We start from the raw sequence: 25,237 nt of genomic DNA, 5'->3' as shown, positions 1-25,237 counted from the left end.
TAAGGAATTCATGTGTCTGTTCAGGACTCTGTTCCATTGAAGAATGTAATATTGGTATTCCTAGGTCAGTGGCCACACATGGGAGGAAATCACATTGCTGAATCAGAACCCCAGCCTTTTTTTGGAATTTACCAACGTATCCAAACGCCCTTTGTGTTGGGATTCACTTATATCATTTCTACTCAACATTCTTGGATTGGTCATCAAGATTAGGGTACAGCCTGGCCCAAAACAAAGTTCAAGTCATCCTTACCCTTTCATTTTCCTGGTTACAGTTGAGCACACATTGGCTGTCGAGCTCAAAGCCATTGGTACATTCGTACATGCCTTCAAACACAGGAGAGGGGGGCTCACACACCACTGGGATGCAGCTGCCTTGCTCCCAGGTTCCATCCTCCAGGCACTGTATCTTCAGGAACTTTCTGATAAGACATAAAACATAATAGTCCATCAGACTGACTCACAAAGGTCATGGAAACACTGGATCCTTAGTAATATATGATAAGAATTCGCAAATAGGCAGGGGCAGTTGGATTTGGTTAGCCAAATGCCCTATCTCTCCAATCTAATGTCTAAGACATGGAAGGAAAAATAGCAATGTACACTTAATAGTGATAGTAGTAGCTTGTGTATAGTAACCTTTGATATAGAGTTCTCAAAAGAGATTGGTAAATATCAGTGCAGGGTCTAGATTATTTACAGTTGGGTTTTCTCTAAGCCTTTCATCTTGGAGCAGTCTCACACCTAAGTGCACTGGTAGGGTGGAATACAGACATGGTTATCACACACTTAGGGGACCACCCAGTAGGGATCAGAGGGTCATCAGTGTTACTATGGTGATATAATTTAAGTTGCCAATATTTACTGGTTCTCCAGAGAGGGGAGAAGATGCAGTTTTATGAATCTTCTTTTAAAACAGAGACTCTCACCCTGAACTTCAGAAGGGCAAAAGCCTTGCTGGAGATTTCCATGGTCATTTTGTTTGTTTATAGTTGATATTTTTCCTTGGAAAGCATTCGTGGCTTTCATCAAATTCTCAAAGTAGACATGACTCAACACTGTCCTGAAAGACTCGCCCTCCCTTCTCATGCAGAGACATGACCTCCAACCAAAGAGACTGCTTTGGAGGTGGATGGTAACCAACCAATGAGGACTTGCTACTGAGAATTCCATCCCCTTCCTCTTCTGACTCTCTGCCAATTTGAAGGTTCTTTCCATTTTGCAGTTTCAATGAATTTGCTTCTGATTCAAAACATTCCTAGGTACAGATAAGCTTGTGATTCTAAAATAGAAATAATCCTTTGGCCACTGACTCAATCACATGGTGACCTTAAATTCCTATTTCCCAGTATCCTAATGTCCTCTGTAAATTTAAACATGCCCATCATCCACGCACTTCTAATTGGTTACTGTACTACTGTACAATCCCTCCTGTGTATTTCCCCAGTGTTCAAACTTTACAATAGTGTAACTTTATCACATTGCTTCATAAATGTGAACATTTGTCTTTCTCAGTAGGTCATAAGCTTCCTGAAGACAAGGAATCTTATTCTTGTTTTTGTTTTTTGTCATTCATGGGAACTAAATAATATCTGGCTTATATTAGGCATTAATTAAATATTTGCCAAATTGAATCATTTAACCCAAATTCCCAGTGTGTTAGGCTCATTGTAGAGCATGTTACATAGTTTAACCAACTGAATAATGAGAATACTCCTAATGAAATAGTTTTGTTATTCTCATGTTATAAAGAAACACGCTCAGAGATGTTAAGTAATTTGCCCAAGGTCCTATAGCACAGCATGCATCTGATTTAAAATAATTTAAATAAAATTTAATATTTTAATATCCACTTAGAAATAAGTGAAGGGCTTCATTTATTATTCAATAGTCATACCTTTATTCCCAAGAATATTTTATAATAGAAATCTGATTTTATGACTAGAATTCTTTAGCACTGTAGCTTATGTGGCCATATACCTACTATATGTTAATAAATACCATTTTGGAGCTATATTTCACCTATATATATTATTTCACTTGCCAGATACCTACATATATTATTTCACTGAATCTCCCAAACAGCAGTTAATGGTAAATATTATCTATATTTCAGAGAAGAAAACTGTGCCTGAGAGAACATTAAAGCTAGAGATCCACAGGAAAGAATACAGACAGTACTTGGACCTAGGTCAACCTGCTGCCAGAGCCAGTGGTCCTTCCACTGTGTCAGGCTTAATTGCCATTTTATGCTTTACAGTCCACTTTGAATATTAATAGCATCTCTCTCCTATGGAGTATCCCAGATGTCCTTTATCTTGATGCTTTATTTATTGGTGTGGCAAAAACAGAAGATTCATTTAAAACTTTTAAATTGAGTAATAAATTACATAGACAACATTAGGCAAATCTTAGTAGACAGCTCAAGGAATTTTACATGTGCACACAGCTGGGGAACCATGGTGACCATCACTCAGATCAAGATACCAAGCATTTCCAGTCCCCCGATGCTCCTGTGGTGTTCCTTCCCAGTTAAACCTCCCCACTCGCCTGCAACCTGCACTATTCTTTCATCAGCATAGATTAGTTTGGCCTGATCTTGAATTTTAGATCAATGAAATCACACACAATGTATTCTCTGGTATATGACTTCTTTCCCTAATGGAAGGCGTCATCTTAAAATCTCTTCCCCAAAGCACTTTCAACGAAGGGTTTGCCGTTGTTTTTACCTCAGAAAGCTCCTTTTTGTCTCTCTCCTGGACTGGATACTTCACTCTTCTTCCCACTACAGAGAGTATATCCTCCCAGGGACTCTCTCCTTTCCACCACCTCCCACAGTTGAAATCCTTCCCCTACCTCTGCTGAACCGACATCCCCCAGCTGGAGAGAGAGAGTGAAGCTGTGAAACCTTGCATGTCAGCATGGTTAGAAAGGGAAACCCTCACTTGGCCAGGACAATACTATTTTGACTTCATGTGGTATTTTTCTCTGAATTGGCTGGAACACTTCAACCAGGAAAACAGTCCTCCCTTTCCTTGCCCAGAGTGAGGAGCCATTCAACAAGGTCGATTTCGTATAGTCACTTGCCAGCTTAATAACCTCAGGGGCGAGGGGAGACAGATCAAACTTGGATGGTGCAGAGCAAGGTGGGTGCAGTGGATGGTGCCTGGACATTGTGACAGGTCCTGTGCTATAAACCATCAGAGGAAGGGAAATGCTGGAAGGTAGAAAGGGAGGCAGCATATTTCACAGTGTCCCTGGACCCCATAGGAAGCACCATAGGCAGGAGTGACACAGATGGGAGAGAGTCCTGACTCCCTAGGAAATCCAGTTTCCTTTCTACAAGTGAAACAAGAATCCGTGATCCCCACGGATTCTCCTCGCAATTTCTTCTCCCTTGTACAGGGATGGTCTCCTATGGCCACCTCTCCATAAGCCTGTCACAGCTTCTGCATGTCATGTCTCTCCTCAGACTTCTCACAAAGCATCCATTCCTCAGGCCCAACAGCCCATGTCGACACCTGTCAATCCTGTTTATGGCATTTATCCTGAGATCCTGTGGTACTTGAATGCCATGATCTGGTTCTGGCCATGTTGCCTGTAATTGTGGCAGGAACTCTGGCATTTGAACTCAGGAACTCAGAGTGTCTGAGGGTCCTCCAACCTCTAGGAAATGTGGTTTCTACACAGGGCCCTTGAAGAGGATTGACGCCTATACCAATGGCAGGACTCTGACCTCCAGTGGAGCCACGGCTGCCTCTTCTAGTTTGCTGATGTTGAGGAGTGACCACTAGCTTTTTTTTATTTTATTTTGCTAATCCTTACCCAAGGATTTTTTTCTTTGATTTTTAAAAATTCTTTATTGATTAAAGTATTACATATGTCTCCTGAGGTTAACGCCGGAGTTTGCTGCCTCGAACAACCACTTCAAAAATACAACTAAAAGACGGAACGGACATCATCCAGAACCACAGGAAGGCTGGCTGAATGGAAGTTCTACAACTAGGAGGAACCGAGAATCAGAGGAGGCGCAGTGCTGAAGTAAAATACTAAGGTGCGGAGTGCGCGCAGCACGGGATGGTGGCTGAGGGCGCGGTTGTCTGTTTCAATCCAGAGGGAGCCTCAGACTCTGAGCTCCAGATCCGGGCGAGTCTCTAGGAACCCAGACTCAAACGGGAGAAGCAGGACTGTCTGGCTATGGTCCCTCCGAGGTTTGCAGTGGTTGCTGGGACAGAGAGGCAGAGCCCCTGGGGATGGACTGAGAGCAGCCATAACTGCTCCCTCCTCCGCCCTGTTGATCCCGTGGGACCCGCCCCGCCCAAGCCCTGCACAGAGGCATTTGCCGGATAGCCTCAGGCAAAGGCTAGATTAGCACCTCCCTAGAGGACACAAGTTCTTTCACTGCAGACACAGCTGATTATCACAGCCAGTTGGCCTGGAGGTCAAATCCCTCTAGTATTAACTACAACAATCAAGGCTTAACTACAACAAGACTGCGCACAAAGACCACTAGGGGGTGTACCAAGAAAGCGTAAAAAATGCGGAGACAAAGAAACAGGACAAAACTATCAAGGGAGGATATTGAGTTCAGAACCACACTTTTGAGGTCTCTCAAGAGGCTTCTAGAGTCTGTCGATAAACTTGATGAGATGTACAGGAAATCTAATGAGACCCTCGATGGTGTGATAAAGGACCATCTAGAAAGTAAGCATACACTGACTGAAATAAAGAATATTATACAGACTCCCAGCAGCAGACCAGAGGAGCGCAAGAATCAAGTCAAAGATTTGAAATGCGAAGAAGCAAGAAACACCCAACCGGAAAAGCAAAATGAAAAAAGAACCCAAAAATACGAAGATAGTGTAAGGAGCCTCTGGGACAGCTTCAAACGTACCAACATCAGAATTATAGGGGTACCAGAAGATAAGAGAGAGCAAGATATTGAAAACCTATTTGAAGAAATAATGACAGAAAACTTCCCCCACCTGGTGAAAGAAATAGACTTACAGGTCCAGGAAGCGCAGAGAACCCCAAACAAAAGGAATCCAAAGAGGACCACACCAAGACACATCATAATTAAAATGCCAAGAGCAAAAGACAAAGAGAGAATCTTAAAAGCAGCAAGAGAAAGAAACTCAGTTACCTACAAGGGAATACCCATACGACTGTCAGCTGATTTCTCAACAGAAACTTTGCAGGCCAGAAGGGAGTGGCAAGAAATATTCAAAGTGATGAATAGCAAGAACCTACAACCAAGATTACTTTATCCAGCAAAGCTATCATTCAGAATTGAAGGTCAGATAAAGAGCTTCACAGATAAGGAAAAGCTAAAGGAGTTCATCACCACCAAACCAGTATTATATGAAATGCTGAAAGGTATCCTTTAAGAAGAGGAAGAAGAAGAAAAAGGTAAAGATACAAATTATGAACAACAAATATGCATCTATCAACAAGTGAATCTAAGAATCAAGTGAATAAATAACCTGATGTACAGAATGAACTGGTGATTATAATAGAATCAGGGACATAGAAAGGGAATGGACTGACTATTCTTGGGGGGAAAAGGGGTGTGTGAGATGCGGGAAGAGACTGGACAAAAATCGTGCACCTATGGATGAGGACAGTGGGTGGGGAGTGAGGGCGGAGGGTGGGGTGGGAGCTGGAAGGAGGGGAGTTATGGGGGGGGGAAAAAAGAGGAACAAATGTAATAATCTGAACAATAAAGATTTAATAAAAAAAAAATAAAAAAAATAAAGTATTACATATGTCTCCTTTTCCCCCAGTGACTTCTCCCCAGCCACTCCCACCCTCCAGCACATGCCCTTAAAGAAAAAAAACAGAACAAAACTGTATTATTCACAATGGTCCATAAAGTCTATGCATTAAGAGCCAAGGGGCACTGTGAAGTCATTGAAGTGAATGAGTTTGCATTTCTAAGAATGAAGGCATTGGACACTAGACCAAAGCATGTAGACAGGTCCTCACCAGGACAGAGATCCCAAGACGTCTTTGATAGTCTAGTCCAGATGTTGCAGGTTGAAATAGGGCTCTTCTGCTGAGTCAAGAGAAAAGCATTTTGGTGACCTATGCATGGGAGGATGAGGTGCAGTGGTGAGATTTATTGAAGCTGGAGCAAACACAAAGGACTGTCCCTAGGTGCCCGGACTCTGTGTCTCATCCACAGCCAGGAAGAAGTCCAACCTTGTCTTCATCAAGCCCAGAAGAAGGTCCAGGGTCCAGAAATCCTGTGCCATTGGTTCAGTCCATGCCAAAGCTCTTTCCCCATCTGGCTAGCCTAGTCTCTGTTCCCAGCTATGCTTCAGCCAGCACTGTTATGCACAGGCCCACACTTACTAGTAGAGCCACACTTGAGGCCCACACTTGGGCTGCCTCAGCTGCTGGGCCTGCATGGCTGCTAAGAGAGGGAACACAGGAACAAATAGGGCACTTGCAGGAACAATGCATGGGTGCCACCAATATAAGCTTTGATTGTATTACCTGAGGCTTGGGAAAGACCATGCACCCTTTCAAACTAACCAATCTCTTATTCAATCCTTTGGGGGCTTGTTTTGGCCCCCCCCCAACTAATCTGGTCGTTTACCCAGATTAGACACCTCCCCTTTATGATCACTGCCTTGGCTCCTACTGTGCAGGCCTCAAAGTAGAAGGACCTCCCCCTGCACCATCTTGGCTTCTACTGAGCACATGCCCAGTAGAGAAATCCCCCCACCCTCCATAATCACACTATCAGGCTGGCCGACATGCTAAGTCCCTTCAGCAGAGGATGCTGTGACTTCCTAGTGAATGAGGCAATGTCTGATCTTAATATCTGATTCCATTTGCTCCCTTTCTTTATTAATATCTAGCTACCTATGCTAACACAAATGCCTTTCCCATGAAACATTCTACTCACTGCCTATCAGCTCAGTATATTTTCTTTATCCCAGTGGAGTAAGAGAAGTGAAACTATCTCATTTTACAGGCAGGAAACTGCACATTAATAACCATGAGGTGACTTGACCAAGGCCACATAGCAAGCAAGCCACTGGCTAAAGCAAAAATAGAATTCAGACTTTTGAAATAATGATATAACACCCTGACCATTAGACTAATGGCTACCAAATGACATTTGTAGACAATGATGTGGAAGCCATTTAAAAAAAACACACACAACAAACCTTGATTCACAGGTGTACAGAACAGTTCTCTTGGGCTGACTTAGTACCTTATATTTTTAAACTTTCCTACAGTTTTAATAGGTAGCTAGGCTGCCAAACTAATAAAAATCTATGCTAGCAAAACTAAGCCATAGGTATGGACACCAGGGAGTAATACCACCCACCTAAAAACCTGGTCAAAAGGCTGGGTATTTAGCAAAGACCAAACAGCTACAGCCTTACTATGCACATGATATCATGAGAAGTTGGGGTAGAAGGTTTATATTGATTTTCCCTCTAACTACTCCAGACAAATCACCACAATTTCCAAGTTAGAAGATGCATTTTCTAATTTCCAGAACTCATGATAACCACCTAGAACTGAAATCCCAGCTGCACTCTTTCTGGTTTTTACATCTTTGCCAGAAATGAAGATCTTTTAATCAAAACTTGGCTGAAATTTTGATTGATGTTGCTTAAGGCACACATGTGTCTACCCCATCTTTCTATCACCAAGGCAGGGTTTTAAAAAGTAATATTTATTTTCCATTGGAGAAAGTAAAGTATGATTGTTGACTCCAAGAGAATGATCAGGTCTTTGCTGATGGAGGGCATCTGGTGTCTGCAGTGGTTAGCCCCTGGTGAGTAATTACAATAACAGAATAACAGTGGAACACTGAGCACTTAAGTGCTAGGCACTGTGTAGAATACATATCTATCTCACTTTATCCTTAAAACCATCCTGTGATAAGAGCTACTGTAACCTGATTTCTTGACCCCCTTATCTCCACACATGCTCTTCCTCAATCAATCCCAGCTCAGAAAAATACCATCCTCCACCCTGTTGCTCAAACTTGAACTAAGGAGACATCCTTGATTCTACGCTTTCTCTCAACTTACCTTTTCCCTAAGCTCCCATCTGATCTCATCTATCCATCAGCAAGTCCTCTCAATTTTATGTCCCAAACAGCTCTGGACTCTGTCTCCATTTCTCATGCACATATCTCCATGAGTGATCGCCCAAGTGCCCACCTCTCACTACGACTGGCTACCCTACTTCTCTGGATCCCTTCCTATGCAGTCAAAAGACATGCCAGAGGGGTATTTTATAAAAACAAATAAATTAGATCATGTCATTATTATTTATTTATTTATTTTTGCTTAGAGCATTTCAGTTGCCTCCTGTTGCATAAAAAATAAAATCCATGCTTTCTCTCTCCTCACTGTGAGGTCCTACATAATCTGGTCCCACTGCTTCTGACCTCATCCTATGACCCACTCACCTTCTTTAATGCACTTGGTCCACACTGGACTTAGAATTCCACATACAACAAAGTTCCTTCCTGATAGAGTTCGCTGGTGCCATTCTCTATGCTTGTCTTTTTGCCCTTCTCCTGACGGGCTCTTCTTTCTATCTAAGAATTACTTTGGCTACCCCAGAGCATCCTTATTTTACATCTCTAATGTTTGTGGTTTTCTATTAGAGCACCTGTATATCTTTCATAGAATGCTTCCTCTGCAGTCCTGTAATAATTTGGTTTTTAGCTCCTATTGCCTGTCTTCCCCACTGAAATATAAGCTTGGTGAGGGCAAGACCTTACTCTTATATCCTCTGTGCCCAGCATAATATCTGGTATGTAATAGGCACCAATAAACATTGGTTCAATGAATGTTTAACTGTTTATTTTACAGATGAGGTAGGTGAGGTTTAGAGAAGAAAAAGAGCTTTGCCTGGTGTTACGTGACTAGTTAATGGCAGAGCAGGAATGAGGACAATGATCTGATGTCAGGCCTAAGTCATAATACGAAAACACTCATATTCCTAGAAACAGAGCAGCAGACAGATCACCTCCCTCTACTTAGCACCTTTGTACTGCGTATCTCCAAGTCCTACCACATAAAATATCCCTGAAAAGGAGATGTACGGGCAAGTTGTAATTACATTATTTCCATTATATAGACTAGAAAACTGAAGCATTAATTCTCTTGTCTGACATGTGGTCAGTTTTTCCATTGAAATCAGAAGCCTCTTTACTCAGACTGTAGTTTAACCCCTTCCTGTTTACTGGTTCCAGGAGCAGCCTTGTGGGCATCACCTAGGAGCATGTTAGGAATGCAGAATCTCAAGCTCCACCCCAGAAACTGCAGTCTAATGAGCTCTCCTAGTGATTCCTATGCCCATTATAGTCTGAGAAGTACTGATCTAGACCATCTTAAAAGACACAGTCCTCTACCCCACCCCAGATAGAACTGTCGGCACTGCCAACCTTCACGCCAGTTTCTTCTTAATGAAGTGCTGACCTGGTTTCTCAAGCCAGTCTCCTACATGGAGAGCAGGTTGATTCCAGCATGGCTGGTCCACAGCCTGTCATCCTTACCCCACATCTCTAACACCAAGCCTCCCAGTGTATGGCCCAGCTCTTCTACTGGACAAAAAATAGTATCTGCAGCCTCATCCCACGTTGGCTTTGGTCTTCCACTCTATCCTGATGAAAAATAATGCCCCATACAAAGCTCTTCTCCTCTGTGAAATAGAACCCCTCTGTTAGAAGGAGCCACTGCTAACCTCTAAAAACATATGGACAGTTCCACTTTTAAGCCTGGCCACCCACCCTCTATCTTTAGACTTTCTGCTGCTAAGTCTTACATCTCCAAATTGGCAGGTGAAATAATGCCCTGTCCCTAGGTCTGCACACCTGACTCAAGTTTGGGGCTCTGTCTTCATCTCTCTCTGCAACTGCCTCAATTGTTCAACACTCAGCCTCTCTCACTTCAAGTTCAACAGACCCCTCTTTTCCACGAGTCCCTTGGCCCCTCTCGTACATTCTCCATATAGCTGAAGGGTTATCTTCCTACCAAATCTGCTCCGGTTACCCCCAGATCTAAAAACATTCCAAGGTTTCTCTAATGCAGCGGTTGCCAACCTTTCGGACCTCACAGACCACCAGTGGTCTGTGGACCACCAGTTGGCGACCGCTGCTCTAATACATGCAACTCAAACACGAGCATATACAACAGCTATTAACATTGTTCTGCCCTTCAATCCATGTTTGAGGAACTGGTGATTATGCTGAAATGCAGGTGAAATGGGTCCAAAACATGGAAATGTTCAGTAGGAATCTCTTGCCTTCACCATCTTTCATCATTCAGCTATTTGTCCATTGGTAAGTTCAGCCAACAAATATTCACTGAGCTCCTAGTATGTGTCCATGCACTACACTAGGTTCAGCAGTTGTAGAAACAAACATTAATACTACAATAGGGGGCCACCAGTGCTGCCTGGGACTTGAAGGAAGAAGGATACAGGTAAGGACACTTTGACATGGGTTCATTAAATAGACAAAGTGAAGACGGCATGCCAAAAAGAAGAAACAGAGCATGCAAGAACCCAGAGGTGTGACAGGTAGTGCGTGTTTGAAGCCTTGGACAGGAGCCTAAATGGAAAAAAAAATATGCCCGTATATGGCCCCTGTGGAAGGGAAGCGGGGTGCAGCAGGGCCAGGGCAAGTCAGGTGGGACAAAATTCTGGTAGGAAAAGGCCACAAATGATATGAATTCAATTTCAGAGGTGGGTTCTCCCACTTGTAAGAAATCCTTTGGTCATCTTCACAAAGTTTTCATCTTAGGAATCCCTCCAGGTATTGTTACATCCCTGGTTCCTGGTCAGTCTGACTCACCAGGCAAGTGTGATAGAAAGTGTTATCAGTCTATACACAAATCCACACCCTCCTCTCTGACTCCCCTGGGAATTAACTGATCAAACACTGCATGTCACTGTTGCTTTTCCTGAAAACAAAGCTCTTTGCATGTCTCCTTGTCCAGAAGCCACAGAAATGATAAAACCTAAACCCACTAATGAGGTATGAGAACTTTCTGGAAGGTTGTGACACACCTAAGGCACAAGTAAACCATGTCTTTGCAGTCTTCCTGATCTGTGATCCCTCTGATGAGGGTTGGAGTGAAATGGCTGATTAACCTTCTCCTGGTCAATTTTCCTTAACTGAAGAGGAAGAGTCAGAAGTCACAGAAGCCCTCAGCAGGCTTTTAGTGGCTGCCCTGGGTGACTCCCATCAGGAAGACAATGAGCAGAGTGGTTCTGAGCAGAAGATTTGGTATCAGGAGACTAATGCTCAGACTCCAGCTGTGGCTCTTAATAAATCTCTCACTTTTAATTAATTACTTACCCTTTCTCAGTTTTCCTATCTAAAAATGGGGATAATAATAGCTCCTTTACAGGTTCATTAGAAGATTTTATAAGTTAGTTTATATAAAGCATGTAGTCCAATAAATGCTCAACAAGTAGCAGAAATCATTAGCTCTGGTGAACAAAGGATCTACTCAACCACACTCCCCTCTCCATCCTCACCGCCCGCAGAGTGTCCTTGTGTCCGTGTGTGTGTGTGTGTGTATGTGTGTGTGTGTGTGTGTGTGTGTGTGTGTGTGTGTTATGAGTGTGGAGTATTATTCTACTCAATCTTCCCACCCCAATTAATTCTTCATATTTCGTCCCACCCAGAATCCTTCAGGAGACAGTTCATAAATCAGTTTGGCCTGAGATAACCCCATCACTAGAGAGCAAAGAGTAATGCTTACCCTGCAGGCTGCAGAGGAGTTAGCAGAGCCTGAGGCAGAGGATGGGAAGGAAAAAGGAAGCAGAGAAAGGGCAGAAAGCTTAGGAGATGAAGAAAGTCCTACTGGCTTATATAGAACAAGCCAGTGTTTCCTCAGTCTAGATTTAAAGTTTTTTTCTGATTAATAGAGACATCAACAATCAATATAAAATCAAAAGAGGAAGGATCGTTTTACAGTAAGATGCTTCCTAGACTGGGATTGAAGGTCACAGGGGAATTTATGAGTTCAATAAATGTGTTTCAAGTGAAGGTCTGTATGCTAGTCACCAAGGCTGCGTGAAGCCTGCAGTAGCAAGCTGGCCTGCACCCAAGTGTGCATTTGAGTGGCCGAGGCGTGGAGCAGACATGCAGTCCTTTGAGGCCAAAAGAGGCCATAATAAATTAGCCTGAAGCTCACATTATCTATCCTACAATGGCAAGAGAATTTGAGGATTCCAAAGATAAACTTTGAATGTATTTACTATAAACACTAAAAAGCCAGAAAATGATTTAATAAAAAAATTTCTATTTCTCATAGATGCATGAGTGTACATGGTGATTATATCCCTTAATTGACAAATCATAGATAGCACATGTATATACATACATATGTACATATGTTTAGCACCTACTCATATATTAGCTTAAAAATTAGGTAGTTTTTTTTTACTGATTGTTTAAAATCACAAATCCAGGACACTTAAGGAGTTTAAGCATTACCCAACTCCTTCTTGTCCTTCCTATAGTAGAATAAAATCAGGTGAACCTGAGATTCAAGCTATGGCTCAAAAAGATCAAAAGAGGCTACAAATCTAGGCAATGTCTCCAGGACACGTCTTCCCCGTCTCCTCCAGACCTGCCTAACCTACTTGCCCACCCTCATTTCTGAAGTGTGTCAAGCTCTAACTTGCTGACTATTTCATTTCCATTTATCCCCCCCACTTTCCCCTTTTCCGTTTCATGGTCTATTGAAGCCTTGGTAGTATTTGGATAACTCAGTGAGCTGACAGCGGGATGAAATGAAGCATTCAGAGAGGTCCTGATTGGGGGAAGAAAGTGCACATTCTTTACAATTTAACGATCTTTCTGTTTTGATGTGTGTGTGCATTTTTAATAGGCAGAAAAATGTGTTTCCCCAACGAGCTGGTCACTGAGGACCTGTACCTCCCACTTAGAATGTCAACTTCACTCTTTCTGGCTTTTATGCTGTTCTTCTGGAGCATAGGGAGCAACCACAGTTGGGAGACAACAGCCACTGATAAAACTGTAGCTGAATCTTTTTCTTGTTAAAGAAGGTTACCTGTTAAGCACACAGAAAGCAACTAAGGTGGTTGAAATGCTGCTGCTGATGATGACTGAAAGATTACTATGACTAAAAACTGTGTTTGGCCCTAGCCAGTTGGCTCAGTGGATGGAGTGTCAGCCCTCAGACTGAAGGGTCCGAGGTTCGATTCTCAGTTGCAGGCTCCAACCCCGGCCCCTTTCCAGGCACATGCAGGATGCAACCAATCAATGTGTCTCTCTCACATTGATGTTTCTCTGTCTTTCCCCCTCTCTTCCACTCTCTAAAAATCAATGGAAAAAAATATCCTCGGGTGAGGATTAACAAAAAAAAAGTTTAAATAAAAAATAAAAACTATGTTTGATAGTTTACATCCATTCTCTCATTAAATCCTTACAAAACCCTATAAGTACTCCTATTTCCTATTATCTTCATTTTATAAAATAAGAATAGTGATGATCAACACAAATCAGTAACTTGCTTGAGGTCACAGAGCTAATAAATAGCAGAGATAGGATCCAAATTCAGATCGCACTGACCCTGGAATCTGTAATTGAACACTAAGCCAAGAGGTAATCCTGGGACTAAAAAGGCTTTCCTAGCAATGTGACTAAATCATCTTCTTTAGAAGTTTCAGGAAAGTTTTAACTTACAAATTAAACTCAATTCTAAAAATTTTTAAAAATTTCCAAAATTCTATCTTCAAGGAAGACCTGGATTCAGTTCTCTTGGGAGTGAGTGGAGAACAAATGACCAAAACCCTTCGAGAGGAAGAGAATAAAACTTTGGCCATCCTTCTGACTAAAAGTTCTCTAAGTATAACCTTTAAGTATTGCCCAGTAAGATCATGCCCAAGAAGTATTTGTGCTTGCAATGTATCACTGCTTCTTTTCTATTTCCTGGTGGCGATAAATTATTATATATCACTTCTCTCCATGTTCTTATAGCCAAATGTTAACTCTTCTTATGGATTCTACTGAGGTAGAAAATGCAACATAGACTTCAGAGCTGAAGTCAGTCAAGATTTTTTTCTTATTTTACAGATGGGTGGGTGAGGGGGGGGGGGTGGGGAGGGAAGGCCCATAGAAATAAACTAATTTCCTCAAGCTTGAAAGTCTTTTTACCCAAGGGCCTGGTCTTTGGGGTCATAACAGTTTTAACACTATATATTAGCAATAATCTGAGTCTCAGTTTCCTCATTTATAATAGGGGATAATAATATACTGAAATGTATTATTATTATAGCAGCTTATAGAATATCATATCATATGTTATATTATACTTTTGTTTTATTCTATAATAAAATATATCTGTGCCATTTATCAGCACACATAGAACAAAGGAGGAATCAATATCACCATCATCATTATCACTGACCCAAAATGACAAAGCCTAGACCTTATGCTTTTAACTCCCTGCCACACAAATGACTTGTGTGTGTGGAGAGGGTCAAGTACACACATCTAGCTCCAGGGCTTCCCAGGCCCACCTCCCAAGTTGGATCAGAAAAACCCATTGAAAAGGTTTACCAACCAAACATTCATTAAACAGTAAACAGTACAATATGAGACCTAGTTAGTTATTGCATTCTTGACCTAGATTTGTGTTTATAGAACTTAAATAGATTTATGTACTTTGGAAGAGCTGATCCCATGGGCAACCCTCAAAAAGGATGGCTGTTTATAATTACTTTCAAGCAGATCTGACGGCTACCTTTTGGATGGTTTCTTGATGAATGACTTATAGAAAGAGAGCCTAAGTAAAGTTAGAAGGTTGGAATAATTTAGAAGTCAAATTATGGGCCCTAATGAGGTTAACCTAACCTTCACACATAAAGATAACACCTAATGAGAAAAAGGTAACCATGAGTGTGTGAAAGCGAGACTATAATATAATGTTTTTGATAAATTTTAAGTTAAACACATTTATTTGAGCTCCATAGAAAGTTAGGGTAATAAAACAAAGGAGTCATTAATGATGATGTATATATGGAAGTAAATTGCATGGGAGAAAAGGAAAGGGCTTAAAGGAGAGCGGGTGTGGGTATTATAAAATATGAATAAGAAAGAACTCCTGAAACTACCTAAAATTTACAGTTTCTTTGGAGTTACAATTCTGTTTGTTCCTCTATTATCTCCAAAAATAAAGAAGCCTTAAAGAAACTTGCAAAATGAAACATGCAAAAATGCTGCTTCACTAATTTTTAAAAGAGATAAGTATTCTGGATTTCTTAAGGAAGTCAAAACCCCATGAAAAAGTGATAAAAATGTACTTCTCATATGGAAAATAGGGATTGTGCCATTTATAACAATCACTTTCTTGCTTTTTTTCAATTAGTGCTGATTATATAGTGAATGTTTTCAATATTCTTCCAAACATCATGAATGGTAGCAGGATATTTCATGATATGGCTGCACTAGATAATGGCCATTTATTTTTGCTTTATTAATTTTTTCTGCCCCTCAACATTCACTTATATCTTCCTCAATTTTCCTCTGGAGAATCCATGGCCTTTGTGTGATGCTGACTCCACTCATGACTTCAAGTTCAGAGTACTTGACCCATGATTGAGCCATAACATCTCCCTGATCTCAGGAATTAGACTGAGTGTGGGCAGCACCACCCTCAAATTGCAGGAAGAGGGGCAAGGAATACAGGGTCAAGGAGAAAGCTCCTACCTGTACCCATGTCCCCTTCCACACTGTTTCTAGGAGAAATAACACCCATGAGCAAGGGAGCATGGGGGCTGTGTGCTCCTTGAGGCCGGGGCCTTGGTCTTATTCATATGTGATCTTCACTCCCAACCCAGGGACGGGCACAGAGCATGCAGGTGGGACTGCCAGCTGCAGCTGTGCCATTGGACATCCCCATGTGGAATGGGATGAAGCTTAAACAGGTTGGATGGAAGGAGAAGTCAGATCCAGTACTTAGAGTTCTTTTCTCTTGAAACAATGTTCAATAGACTTGAGAAAAAGCAGGAAGGGAAGGAACCTGGCTGATATTTGAGTCATTGTTTTCTACTTTGAAAAAGAAATCAACAAAAAGTAATACCCAGAACATGGATTAAGCCTCATAGTTTATGAAATGCTGTCAGGACATTATCCACTTTCAGCCTCAAAACAACACTGTTGGATAGAAATATTTACTATGCCTCACATTGTGGATGCAAACGTTGAGACATGGGGGAATTAAGAACATGGTTCAGGGTCATGCAAACAGCAAGTTGCGAATGTGACCATCAGGTGGGAGTTTCCAGTGCTCACAGACCTGCATCAAATCAGCATGTGCCCACTGGGTCTGGATTGATCTCCCTGCCTGCTTTTCTCAGTTTCTTCTCCTCATGCCCACATGCCCTAGAAAGAAGATGAGGGCCCCATTTATACAACTCTGGGCTCTTTCCACCGAGCAAGGAACAAGGCTAACACAGTTCGTTGCATAAACACCAGTGGCAAGTGACAGTGATTTACACCGACCTGCAAATTTCTGATGACCAACCAGCCGCCTGCTATGTCAACAGGTACAAACTGAGATTTAAACCAGTTTACACGGGGCAGTAAATAACTTAATTTCTCCTCAACACGATGCTTGCGGCGCTTGCAAATGTAAATGTTTAAGCCATAAAATGACGCCGACGCTGTGATGCAAGCTTCCAGTTTCTCAATTCATTGGAAAAGTTGTGTCAATGAATGCCCCTTGTGTGCTCCCACCTGGAGTGGAGATGCAGGGTGGGGCAGAAGTCCCACAGTTCTGAGGGGAGTCTCATTGGGCCCAAGAGCTAGAAACAATCCTGCCACCCTTAGTTCTTCCTGGTCCTGAGACTTTTCTCCCCCACTCAATTATTCTTCACCGCACTGCTCTGCAGACACCTGAATGGGGTGCATGTGTGTGAAAATGGAGGCAAGGAGACAGGAGGAAGCAGCCTCAAGCTCGCTGTCATACCATCCTCACTGACCAGGGCACTCACTGCCTGTCAATATGTGCCTATGCAAATTGACCTAGATCCTATGCAAATCATATGCAAATGTATTTTCCATTGTCAAAAACTGTTGACTATACCTGCCAGAGTCCACTGAACCAGAGTGCTGCCTTCTGTGAATTTTTCATCAGAATTATTTATAGTATTCTATTCAACCTGGCTCTTGCCTCCTCAAACTGGGAGGACAAGGAGTGGGATTGCCTCTCCCCCTCTCACAGGTGAGTCTGATGGGGATTTTCCTGCCGTGGAAAATCCACCCCACATTAAGAAAACTGGGTATTGCCTTGGCCAGTATGCTCAGTGGTTAGAGTGTAGGCCCACACACCAAAAAGTCACGGGTTCGATTCCCGGTCAAGGGCATGTATCTGAGTTGTAGGTTTGATCCCTGGCCCAGGTTAGGGCGCATGAAGGGAGCAATCAATCACTGTGTCTCTCTCACATTAATGTTTCTCTCTCTCTCGTCCTCTCTTTCTCTCCTCCCCTCCCTTCTTCCCTTCTGCTCTCTAAAAAAAACAAAAACAAAAACAAAACAAAACAAAACAAAACTTTAAAAAAATACCTACTATAGTCAGACTTCTAATAAAGTCCTGGGTAAGAAATAAATTTGATTTTCTCCTGTATTGGCTTAATTTATAATAGCGAAAGAATAGCTACTATTTACTGAGTACAAGGAGTTTCTTTTTCTGAAAGTTTTCTGTTTGTTTAGAAAACGGTTCTTTTTCTGAAATCACTTATTGAGCAATTGACACAAGGCAGGCACTGGGCTGGACATGTGTTATCTTGTTTAATCCTAACCCAACAGTGTGATATGGGCAGTATCCTCAATTTCCAAAGAAAGTTAAGTAACTCGATTGCGTTTGGTCAGCTGATAAAAAGGGTGGTGACTGGGACTTGGGTCCCAGCATGACTGTCTTCAAAGCCCTCCCTCTTCAACATGCTGGGAGCTTTTGTGTTTTGGTCGCCACGCTGTCAGATGACAGGCGCTAGGCTTCGGGGTCTCAAAATGTGTTCACAAGAGCCCAGGAAGAAAAAAGCAGAGAGGCTATGACAATACTAATTGCTAATACGTATTGACTTTTATGCTCTAAAATTAAATTTACTGAACCTTATGTTTTATACATATTAATCTAGTCCCCATATAGATATTATTACCTCTATCCTCATTTTATAGAGGAGAAAGACTAAGGCACAGAAAAAAACAAACAAAACAACTTCCCTGCATCACACAGCAAATAAGTATCTAAACTGGGGAGTGGCCCAGGCAGTTTCTCTCAGAGTCTCAACCATAAGCCCTAACTGTCCTGATGAGGATGTTCCCACACACAGAATGACACTTGGGAAGCTCCTAACACTTACTTTAAAGCAGTGGTTCTCAACCTTCTGGCCCTTTAAATACAGTTCCTCATGTTGTGACCCAACCATAAAATTATTTTTGTTGCTACTTCATAACTGTAATGTTGCTACTGTTATGAATCGTAATGTAAATATCTGATATGCAGAATGGTCTTAGGTGACCCCTGTGAAAGGGTCGTTCGACTGCCAAAGGGGTGGAGACCCACAGATTGAGAACCGCTGCTTTAAAGAAAGCGATCATTAGGGCAGAGATTCTTTTCAAAAGCTCCCAGGTGGCCCTAGCAGGTTTGGCTCAGTGGACAGAGTGTTGGCCTGCGGACTGAAGGGTCCTCGGTTTGATTCTGGCCAAGGGCACATGCCCAGGTTGCGGGCTTGATCCCCAGTGTGGGCAGGCAGGAGGCAGCCAATCGATGATTCTCAACACTGATGTTTTTATCTCTCTCCCTTCTTTTCTGAAATCAATAAAAATATATATTTAAAAAAAAGCACCCAGTTGAAACTCTATGGGATCTCCTATGGGAAAAAATATATCTTCAGAAAGCACACCTGGTCAACCTGCCTGTCATAATTACACAAACAAACAAAATAAGCACTGGACAACTCAGAAGCTCTTACTACTACTCCCAAAACAATGGTCTGGGATTTACAGGAGGGAACAGGAGCAAGGTATGGGGTAGAGAGAACTGCGAAGACCAGAGGTGATCCAACTTACTTCCTGACTTTACTTTCTGCACTTTCCACCACGTAGTAGCCAGGTTTGCATTCGTATCTGCAGGCGGAGCCCACGTCATGGTGGCCTTGGAGGCAGTGCGGCAGGAGCAGGTTGGCGTTGGGAATCGCAGGGGGAGTGTCACACTCCAACTTGCAGTAGGCTTCGGGGAAAGACCAGAGCCCATCTTCAAGGCAGGTCAGCCACGGGCTGAGTCCTGACTCCAGGAAAGAGAAGCACAGGTGGTCAGAACAGAGAGTGCAGAAACACCACAGCAGAAAGAACCAAAACCTGTCAATGTATTGGCATTCTTGGAAAGGACATTATTCTTTGTTGGGCTACTTCACTGAAAACTTGGGACAAGTGTTTATCCTATATGTCTTACCCACAGAACATCCAATGTGACCTATTATAGAGAATGGAAGTCAGATAACTATTCCCTAACAGAATCATGGGAAGCATTATAATAATAATAATGGATTACCTTCCTATAGTGCTTATTATAAGCTAGTCATTGCTCTAAGCATTTTATAGGTAGTAATTCATGTAAACTTCAAACCTCAAGAACCCTATGAAATTGATCTCATTATTATTCCCTAATTTAGGGATGAGGAAATTGGGTTTAGGTAACTTGCCTGAACTAGTAAGACACAGAGGCAGGGACTGAACTCAGGCTGTTTGGCTGCAAAGTTCTGTGCTTAAACACTACACCATGTGCCTACTAGAAGGCACGGTTTCTCCAAGTTGCAATCCATGGACTTCTCATGGTCCCATCACCAGACCATCCCTGACCTTCTACATCAGAACCTGTTAGCACGGGGCTCAGGGAGCTGCATTTGTAACAAGCCATTGTTAGGCACAGGGAAGTGTAGGAAGAGGTAAGGAGCAGGTGTGGGGTCAGTTAGAGCCGGTTTTCCTCCCTGTCTTCATCTGTGACTAGCAGTAGAGCCAGGAACAAATCCTGTAACTGCGTTCTCATCTATGAACCAGAACTAAAAGCATCATACCCATAGGATGGTTGTAAATATTAAATTTTAAAATATGTATGAAAAAGTGTAGCTTTCTCCTTAATATTATCAGGACACTGCTGGTTGACTTGACTCCAGAGGACATACAATCGAATAAAAATAGAAGAACGCCTTAGTTTCTCTCTGTAAGGAGATCCTGAGCCAGGGATCCTTCCAGGTCATTGGAAAGAGTGATGTTGCCTTTGGGGACTTTGCTGGTGTTATCAGAAGAGGGTGGTCCAGCAGAGCAGATAGGAAGAGGATTGGGGTGAAGGGACGATCCTCAAAGTACCCCCAAGGAGAGAAGGACTGAAGGGACCCTGCACATAGGGCCTGGTTGGCTGAACAATACCTTGCAGCTTGGCTGGTGGGACACAGGAAATGGAGCATCGTTGCAGAAAGCTGGTTCCCTCTGGGCAGGAGAAGGTTGCATAATTCACCAGAGCTGGGTCTGGAAGGCCACAATCAAGGGGCATACACCTCACTGTCCGGTCCCAGTGCCCTGAGGAGCACGTGAGCAGAATGTCCTTCTAGAAACAGAGAATTTTCCTCTGTCAAGGTCACATCAAAACGTTTATCAGAAGATCTTCCTGGTGATTATTTGTGCAGACATTCAAAAGAGGTACAAATCGTTTTGCCTTTCTCCCTTTTTATGCCTTATTGTATTAACACATAGCCTCCCAACCTGATGCTGATGGAAGGCACCTGTTGTGTAAGAGAACCACTGAATGGGGATGCTCCGCCAGGCCAGCTGTGGGCTGCCCTCTACATATGTCTCCTGCTCCGCACTCCACCCTCCCCCACTGGCCCCTGTGCATCTCAGGCCTCTGACCAGGACACACTGGCAGGAGATTAGTGAGGGAGGAGGGAAAGAGAGGTCAAGGTGCTGATTCTTCTCCCTCCCTAGAGGGTTGCTGCAGATTTGCTCCACCCTTCAGCAGCCCTCTCTGCACAGCTCCTGTGCTCTCTTCCTGCGGGTTCTCTAACTGCTCCCTACAGTCAACCTTCCAGGCCTTGGGTGATAACAGCCCCTTCCCCCTGGGGACTGCACTGTCCCTCTGTACTTTCCCTATACCCTGCTGCTACCTTTGCAATTAATTAATCCCTTTCTTAAATCCTTTGAAATTGCCCACTTCTGAGCATGTCATCTGTTTCCTGCTGGGACCCTTACTGATAAGGCAACTGATAAAGCTACTGAACATTGTCATCTTAGTTGAGGATGGTGCACAGTATCTAAGAACAGTTGAGAATTAATATTATCAGGACACTTCTCTGATAATTCCTATCAGGCACTTTCCAAACCTTGTGGTTCAACTTCAAAGGTTCCAGCCATCTCCTTGGGCATCGGCTCTGCAGGGTAGCCCTAGAGTTTATCATCCCCAAGTAAATGAAGAGACACTGACTGAGGGCCTGGAAGGCCAGGCTCTGTGCTAGATTTGGGTAAAAACACCCTCAAGGATCATAATCTACCAGCAAAGCAAATTATAGGTTGGTCCGGTGGCTCAGAAAACACCTGAAGGAGAAAGAATGGAAAGGAGAGAGAGAAAGGGAGAGAGGGAGGTACGGAAGGAAAATGGGAGATATGCTTTTATTGCTTATATCCTACCCCCTTCCAAGATGAATCGAGAGAATATAACGCAAAGAATGCAAATAGTGAAAGAAGTAGGAAATGGGGATCATAAAGAAAGGAAATATAATATATAAAAACGACAGCAATGTCATATATACGGACTTGTTCTATGGTGGTGAGGCAGCACAAAGGGGTGAGAGGAGGGACTGCCCAATCCTTGGGAAAGAGGAACAGTGTGCTGAGGGAGGTGACACAGGAACTGGCCTTTGAGCTATGAGCTGGACTTCCCAGCGGCAGAGGGGAAGAGGGAGAAGAAAGTGTTCGGAGTGAGAGGAGCAGACTGAACAGAGCCTGAGAGACCTGGGAGCTCAGGGCATGTTTGAAAAAAACAACACACAACACAGCTGACACTCTAGCCAAAGGGTTACCAAAGGCCAAAGAGAGCGAGTGGGAGAGATGATTCTGGGGCTCAGCCAGGAGCCAGCAGTGGCCAAAGCCAGAGGTAAAATGACTAGTGAAAGCACCTGTCACCCCTGACACCCACTCCTGGCTACCAGCTCTGCCCTGCTTTCCCAATGTTTCCCTGTTGCCTGCCAGGAGGACCCAATTCAAAGCCAGACACATTTTTCTATTTAGTTTCAGTTCTTGTGTCAACAAAAAGCAAATATCCCCACTGTCTTGTGATCACGAGCTGGGATTGTATCATTTCCACAGTGGGGCCGGCCTGGGTAGGGGGTTGGGGGTGGGAGTGGGCAGGAGAGGCTGGCTGGAGAGCTGACTCCACCATATGGTCGGTGAAGGGTGAGCTCCCAACTCAGATGCTGTCCCTTACACCCTACAACCTGGACGTCTGGCTCAAACCACAATGATCATTTAAAGAATGTCTCCCAAACTCTGCATATATTGCCTTGGTTTTTCTCCTGGCTTCATTAAGGACTGTCTATGTTTGTTTTGAATTTGCTCTTAATTTTAATAACTTGCAAAGCCTGTCTTCTCTTCTCTCCCCTTCCTTACCTATCACAAAAATTTATCCAATCTTTGCATCTTTTTTGTTGTTGTTGTTCATTTTTTCTCTTTTCTAGAGCAAGTTAAGCTGGGTTAAGAATGTGTGGGTGATAAGAGCATCATATCACCAAAGCATCATACACCAAGGATAGTCTCAAGGTATATTGAAACTGTTTCTCTCTATGCAGATCCTAAACCACCTGAAGCCAATGACTATGTCTCTAAATTCTGACTGTCCCTAAGCAAGTGAATTCTCCATTGACCCACAACCTGCTGGCAGTCAACTGGTACAAAATAAAAAGTCCTTTCTTCCAAACCATTGAAATCTGACTGCCAGTCACACTCCCACCCTTTCCTCATCATACCGAATCTAGCTGGGTCTCTCCTAGAGCACTATTATCTTTGGCCTACTGCCTCCTTTCTCTATCTCATATTATGGTTATGTCTTAATGGGCGATTTCAAGGTTAAATTGCTCTGCAGAGTACCAAAAGCTCTCTAAAGAAAAAGTGGAAAACACGATTTTTTATTGAGAAGACAGCATCATGCTCATAATAATGGTAGCTTAATGGAGTGCTCTGTGCCTATAATTCTGCTAGCAGCTTTAAAACTATTTCCAATCAGTCATCAGAATAACAAAATGACATAAAGTCTTCTGTCCTAATTATTTTAAAAATGTGAGAACAAGCTTAAAGAGGTTAGTTCCTTTTGTTTGTTGATTTTTACCTAAAATTACACATCTATTAAACAGTGGAGCCAAAATTTCATTCCAGATCTGTCTCCCAAGCCATGCTCTTACCTCCAAGTCACCTTGAAATCCTGGAAAGGGAGATGTGGTAGCTTGTAGAAATTTGGACAATTCCATCAAGGCTAGGATCATGACATAATGCCCACACCAGGAACTGAGGGAAGGAAATCAGCTCTTTTTCTCCAGCCTTCTTGTAAGAGGACTGGGGGGGTCAGACCATGAACCACAGGTAAGTGGCTGCCCCCATCTTGCCTGCATACTGTGGACAAGGCTCAACTGTGGCATCTCATCTTGAAGGTCAAAGAAGAGGGAGAAGAATGGTCCTACCTACTGCCCATCTGGAGAGAAACTGACACCCAGGTAATGGGAACAACACTGGCTCTTAGACACCTGCACTTCTGTAAAGCCTTGCTTCACCTGGCTTGCTGGAGTCATCTTTCCTTTCACCTGATCGACAAGCACCTGCCCTTCCTTGATGGGGCCAGGGAGAGGAACATGAAGACCTTTTCTCCCCAGGAATTTGGTCCTGATAACCACGGGTTCCCACTCACCTGCATGGGCCTGAGGTACTGCCCACTGCTGGCCTGAAGGGCAAACCCCCTTTGGCAGGTGACAGCGCACTTCATGTGACCTGGCCCCCCAGAGGTACAGTTCACCACATCCGTGTGCTCCAGCAGCAGTGGCGCACAGCTGCTCTGCTCCCCACAGGGCCGATGGACACAGCTGGGGTGACAGAAAGAGAAGCATCTTAGACCAGCAAGATATTTTCTTGCTCTCGGTGCTGTTGGCAGTGATGCTAAATATTAGCCAAAATGATTACAGTGAATTTCGTCATCATCAATTTGCCTTATTTTTCCTTGAGTTGTATTAGTGTTCAGTGACTTTTTTTAAGAAGGTGGAAAATAAAATGTCTTGGCTATGCACATACTGCCTTGAAATAATTGAGAATTGATTTTAAAAGCACTGGTCCAAAAGAGATGAATTTGATTTGAATGTGCTAAAGTTGCTGCTTGTGATCCTATGCCCATGGGACTGAAGTTATATGGCAGTGACATTCTCACTTCTTTTACCTATGCTTTTCAGGTATAGGGTGAATGGATTGGAGTTGTGTGATGTAAAGAAAGCCTTTAAGCCCTGGTTATTCCCTGCAATGCTGTGGTACACCTCAGACACTCCATGAAGCCCCAACAGAGGGAGAACTAAATGAGTTTGGGGAAGGGGTTATTAATTGTCAGCAGCCATTTCCCCAACCCAACCCTAATAATTGCACAGGTAGTACAGGAAATACATCTTTGCCTCTGAGTCTCTATTCAACCTCTCAGGATAAGGTATCTGAAACCTGACTGTCCATGGGACCAGATCGGAACACCTCATTAGTGATGCTAAAGAACTCCAAGTTCCATAGATGCTACATGCCCCGATGTCCACAAAACGTATTTCTTCAATGTGTTAAGTGGAAAGTACTGGAAAACAGAGTCATTAATGGTTGTGGTTCATGTCAGCTTTCTGCCAAGAAATTAATGTGAAATAGCATGTGCTATTTTTCAACAACTCCATCCAATTATGCCATGTCATCATTGAGGACAAATCGGTGCTGAGATACGACACAAAACAAACCCTGTGAATGAGCTTCCTTCCACCAGGATGGGGTTCCATTAACTATGGTTGCTATAACTACCAGTGGGCAAAGTCTGTCCAGCATTGGCAGACGGGAGGAAGAGTGAGACAGGGGAGCACAGACCAGGGGGAAAGTGACATGAAATAAAACCAAGACCAAAAAAATAAAAACCACCAAACCCAGACCTGTTTATGAAGTGAGAAA

The 25,237-nt window shown here is 43.0% G+C and overlaps 1 protein-coding gene across 1 annotated transcript in view; it reads right to left on the bottom strand.

Annotated features, from left to right (window-relative positions):
• The window catches only part of PAPPA2 (pappalysin 2), a 221,825-nt gene that overhangs the window by 44,010 nt on the left and 152,578 nt on the right, over positions 1-25,237 (bottom strand). Inside the window, exons 14-17 of the mRNA XM_006088940.3 lie at positions 23,967-24,138; positions 20,447-20,624; positions 19,091-19,304; positions 254-422 (exon numbers count right to left, since the gene is read on the bottom strand). Of these exons, the coding sequence (XP_006089002.1) occupies positions 254-422; positions 19,091-19,304; positions 20,447-20,624; positions 23,967-24,138 (733 nt within the window). The remainder of the gene's footprint in view (positions 1-253; positions 423-19,090; positions 19,305-20,446; positions 20,625-23,966; positions 24,139-25,237) is intronic.

Source organism: Myotis lucifugus, unplaced genomic scaffold (assembly GCF_000147115.1).
Source record: "Myotis lucifugus unplaced genomic scaffold, Myoluc2.0 scaffold_54, whole genome shotgun sequence".
In the NCBI taxonomy this organism is placed as follows: domain Eukaryota; kingdom Metazoa; phylum Chordata; class Mammalia; order Chiroptera; family Vespertilionidae; genus Myotis; species Myotis lucifugus.
The sequence above is the reverse complement of the archived record's forward strand: the minus strand, read 5'-3'. Positions and strand labels throughout refer to the sequence as shown.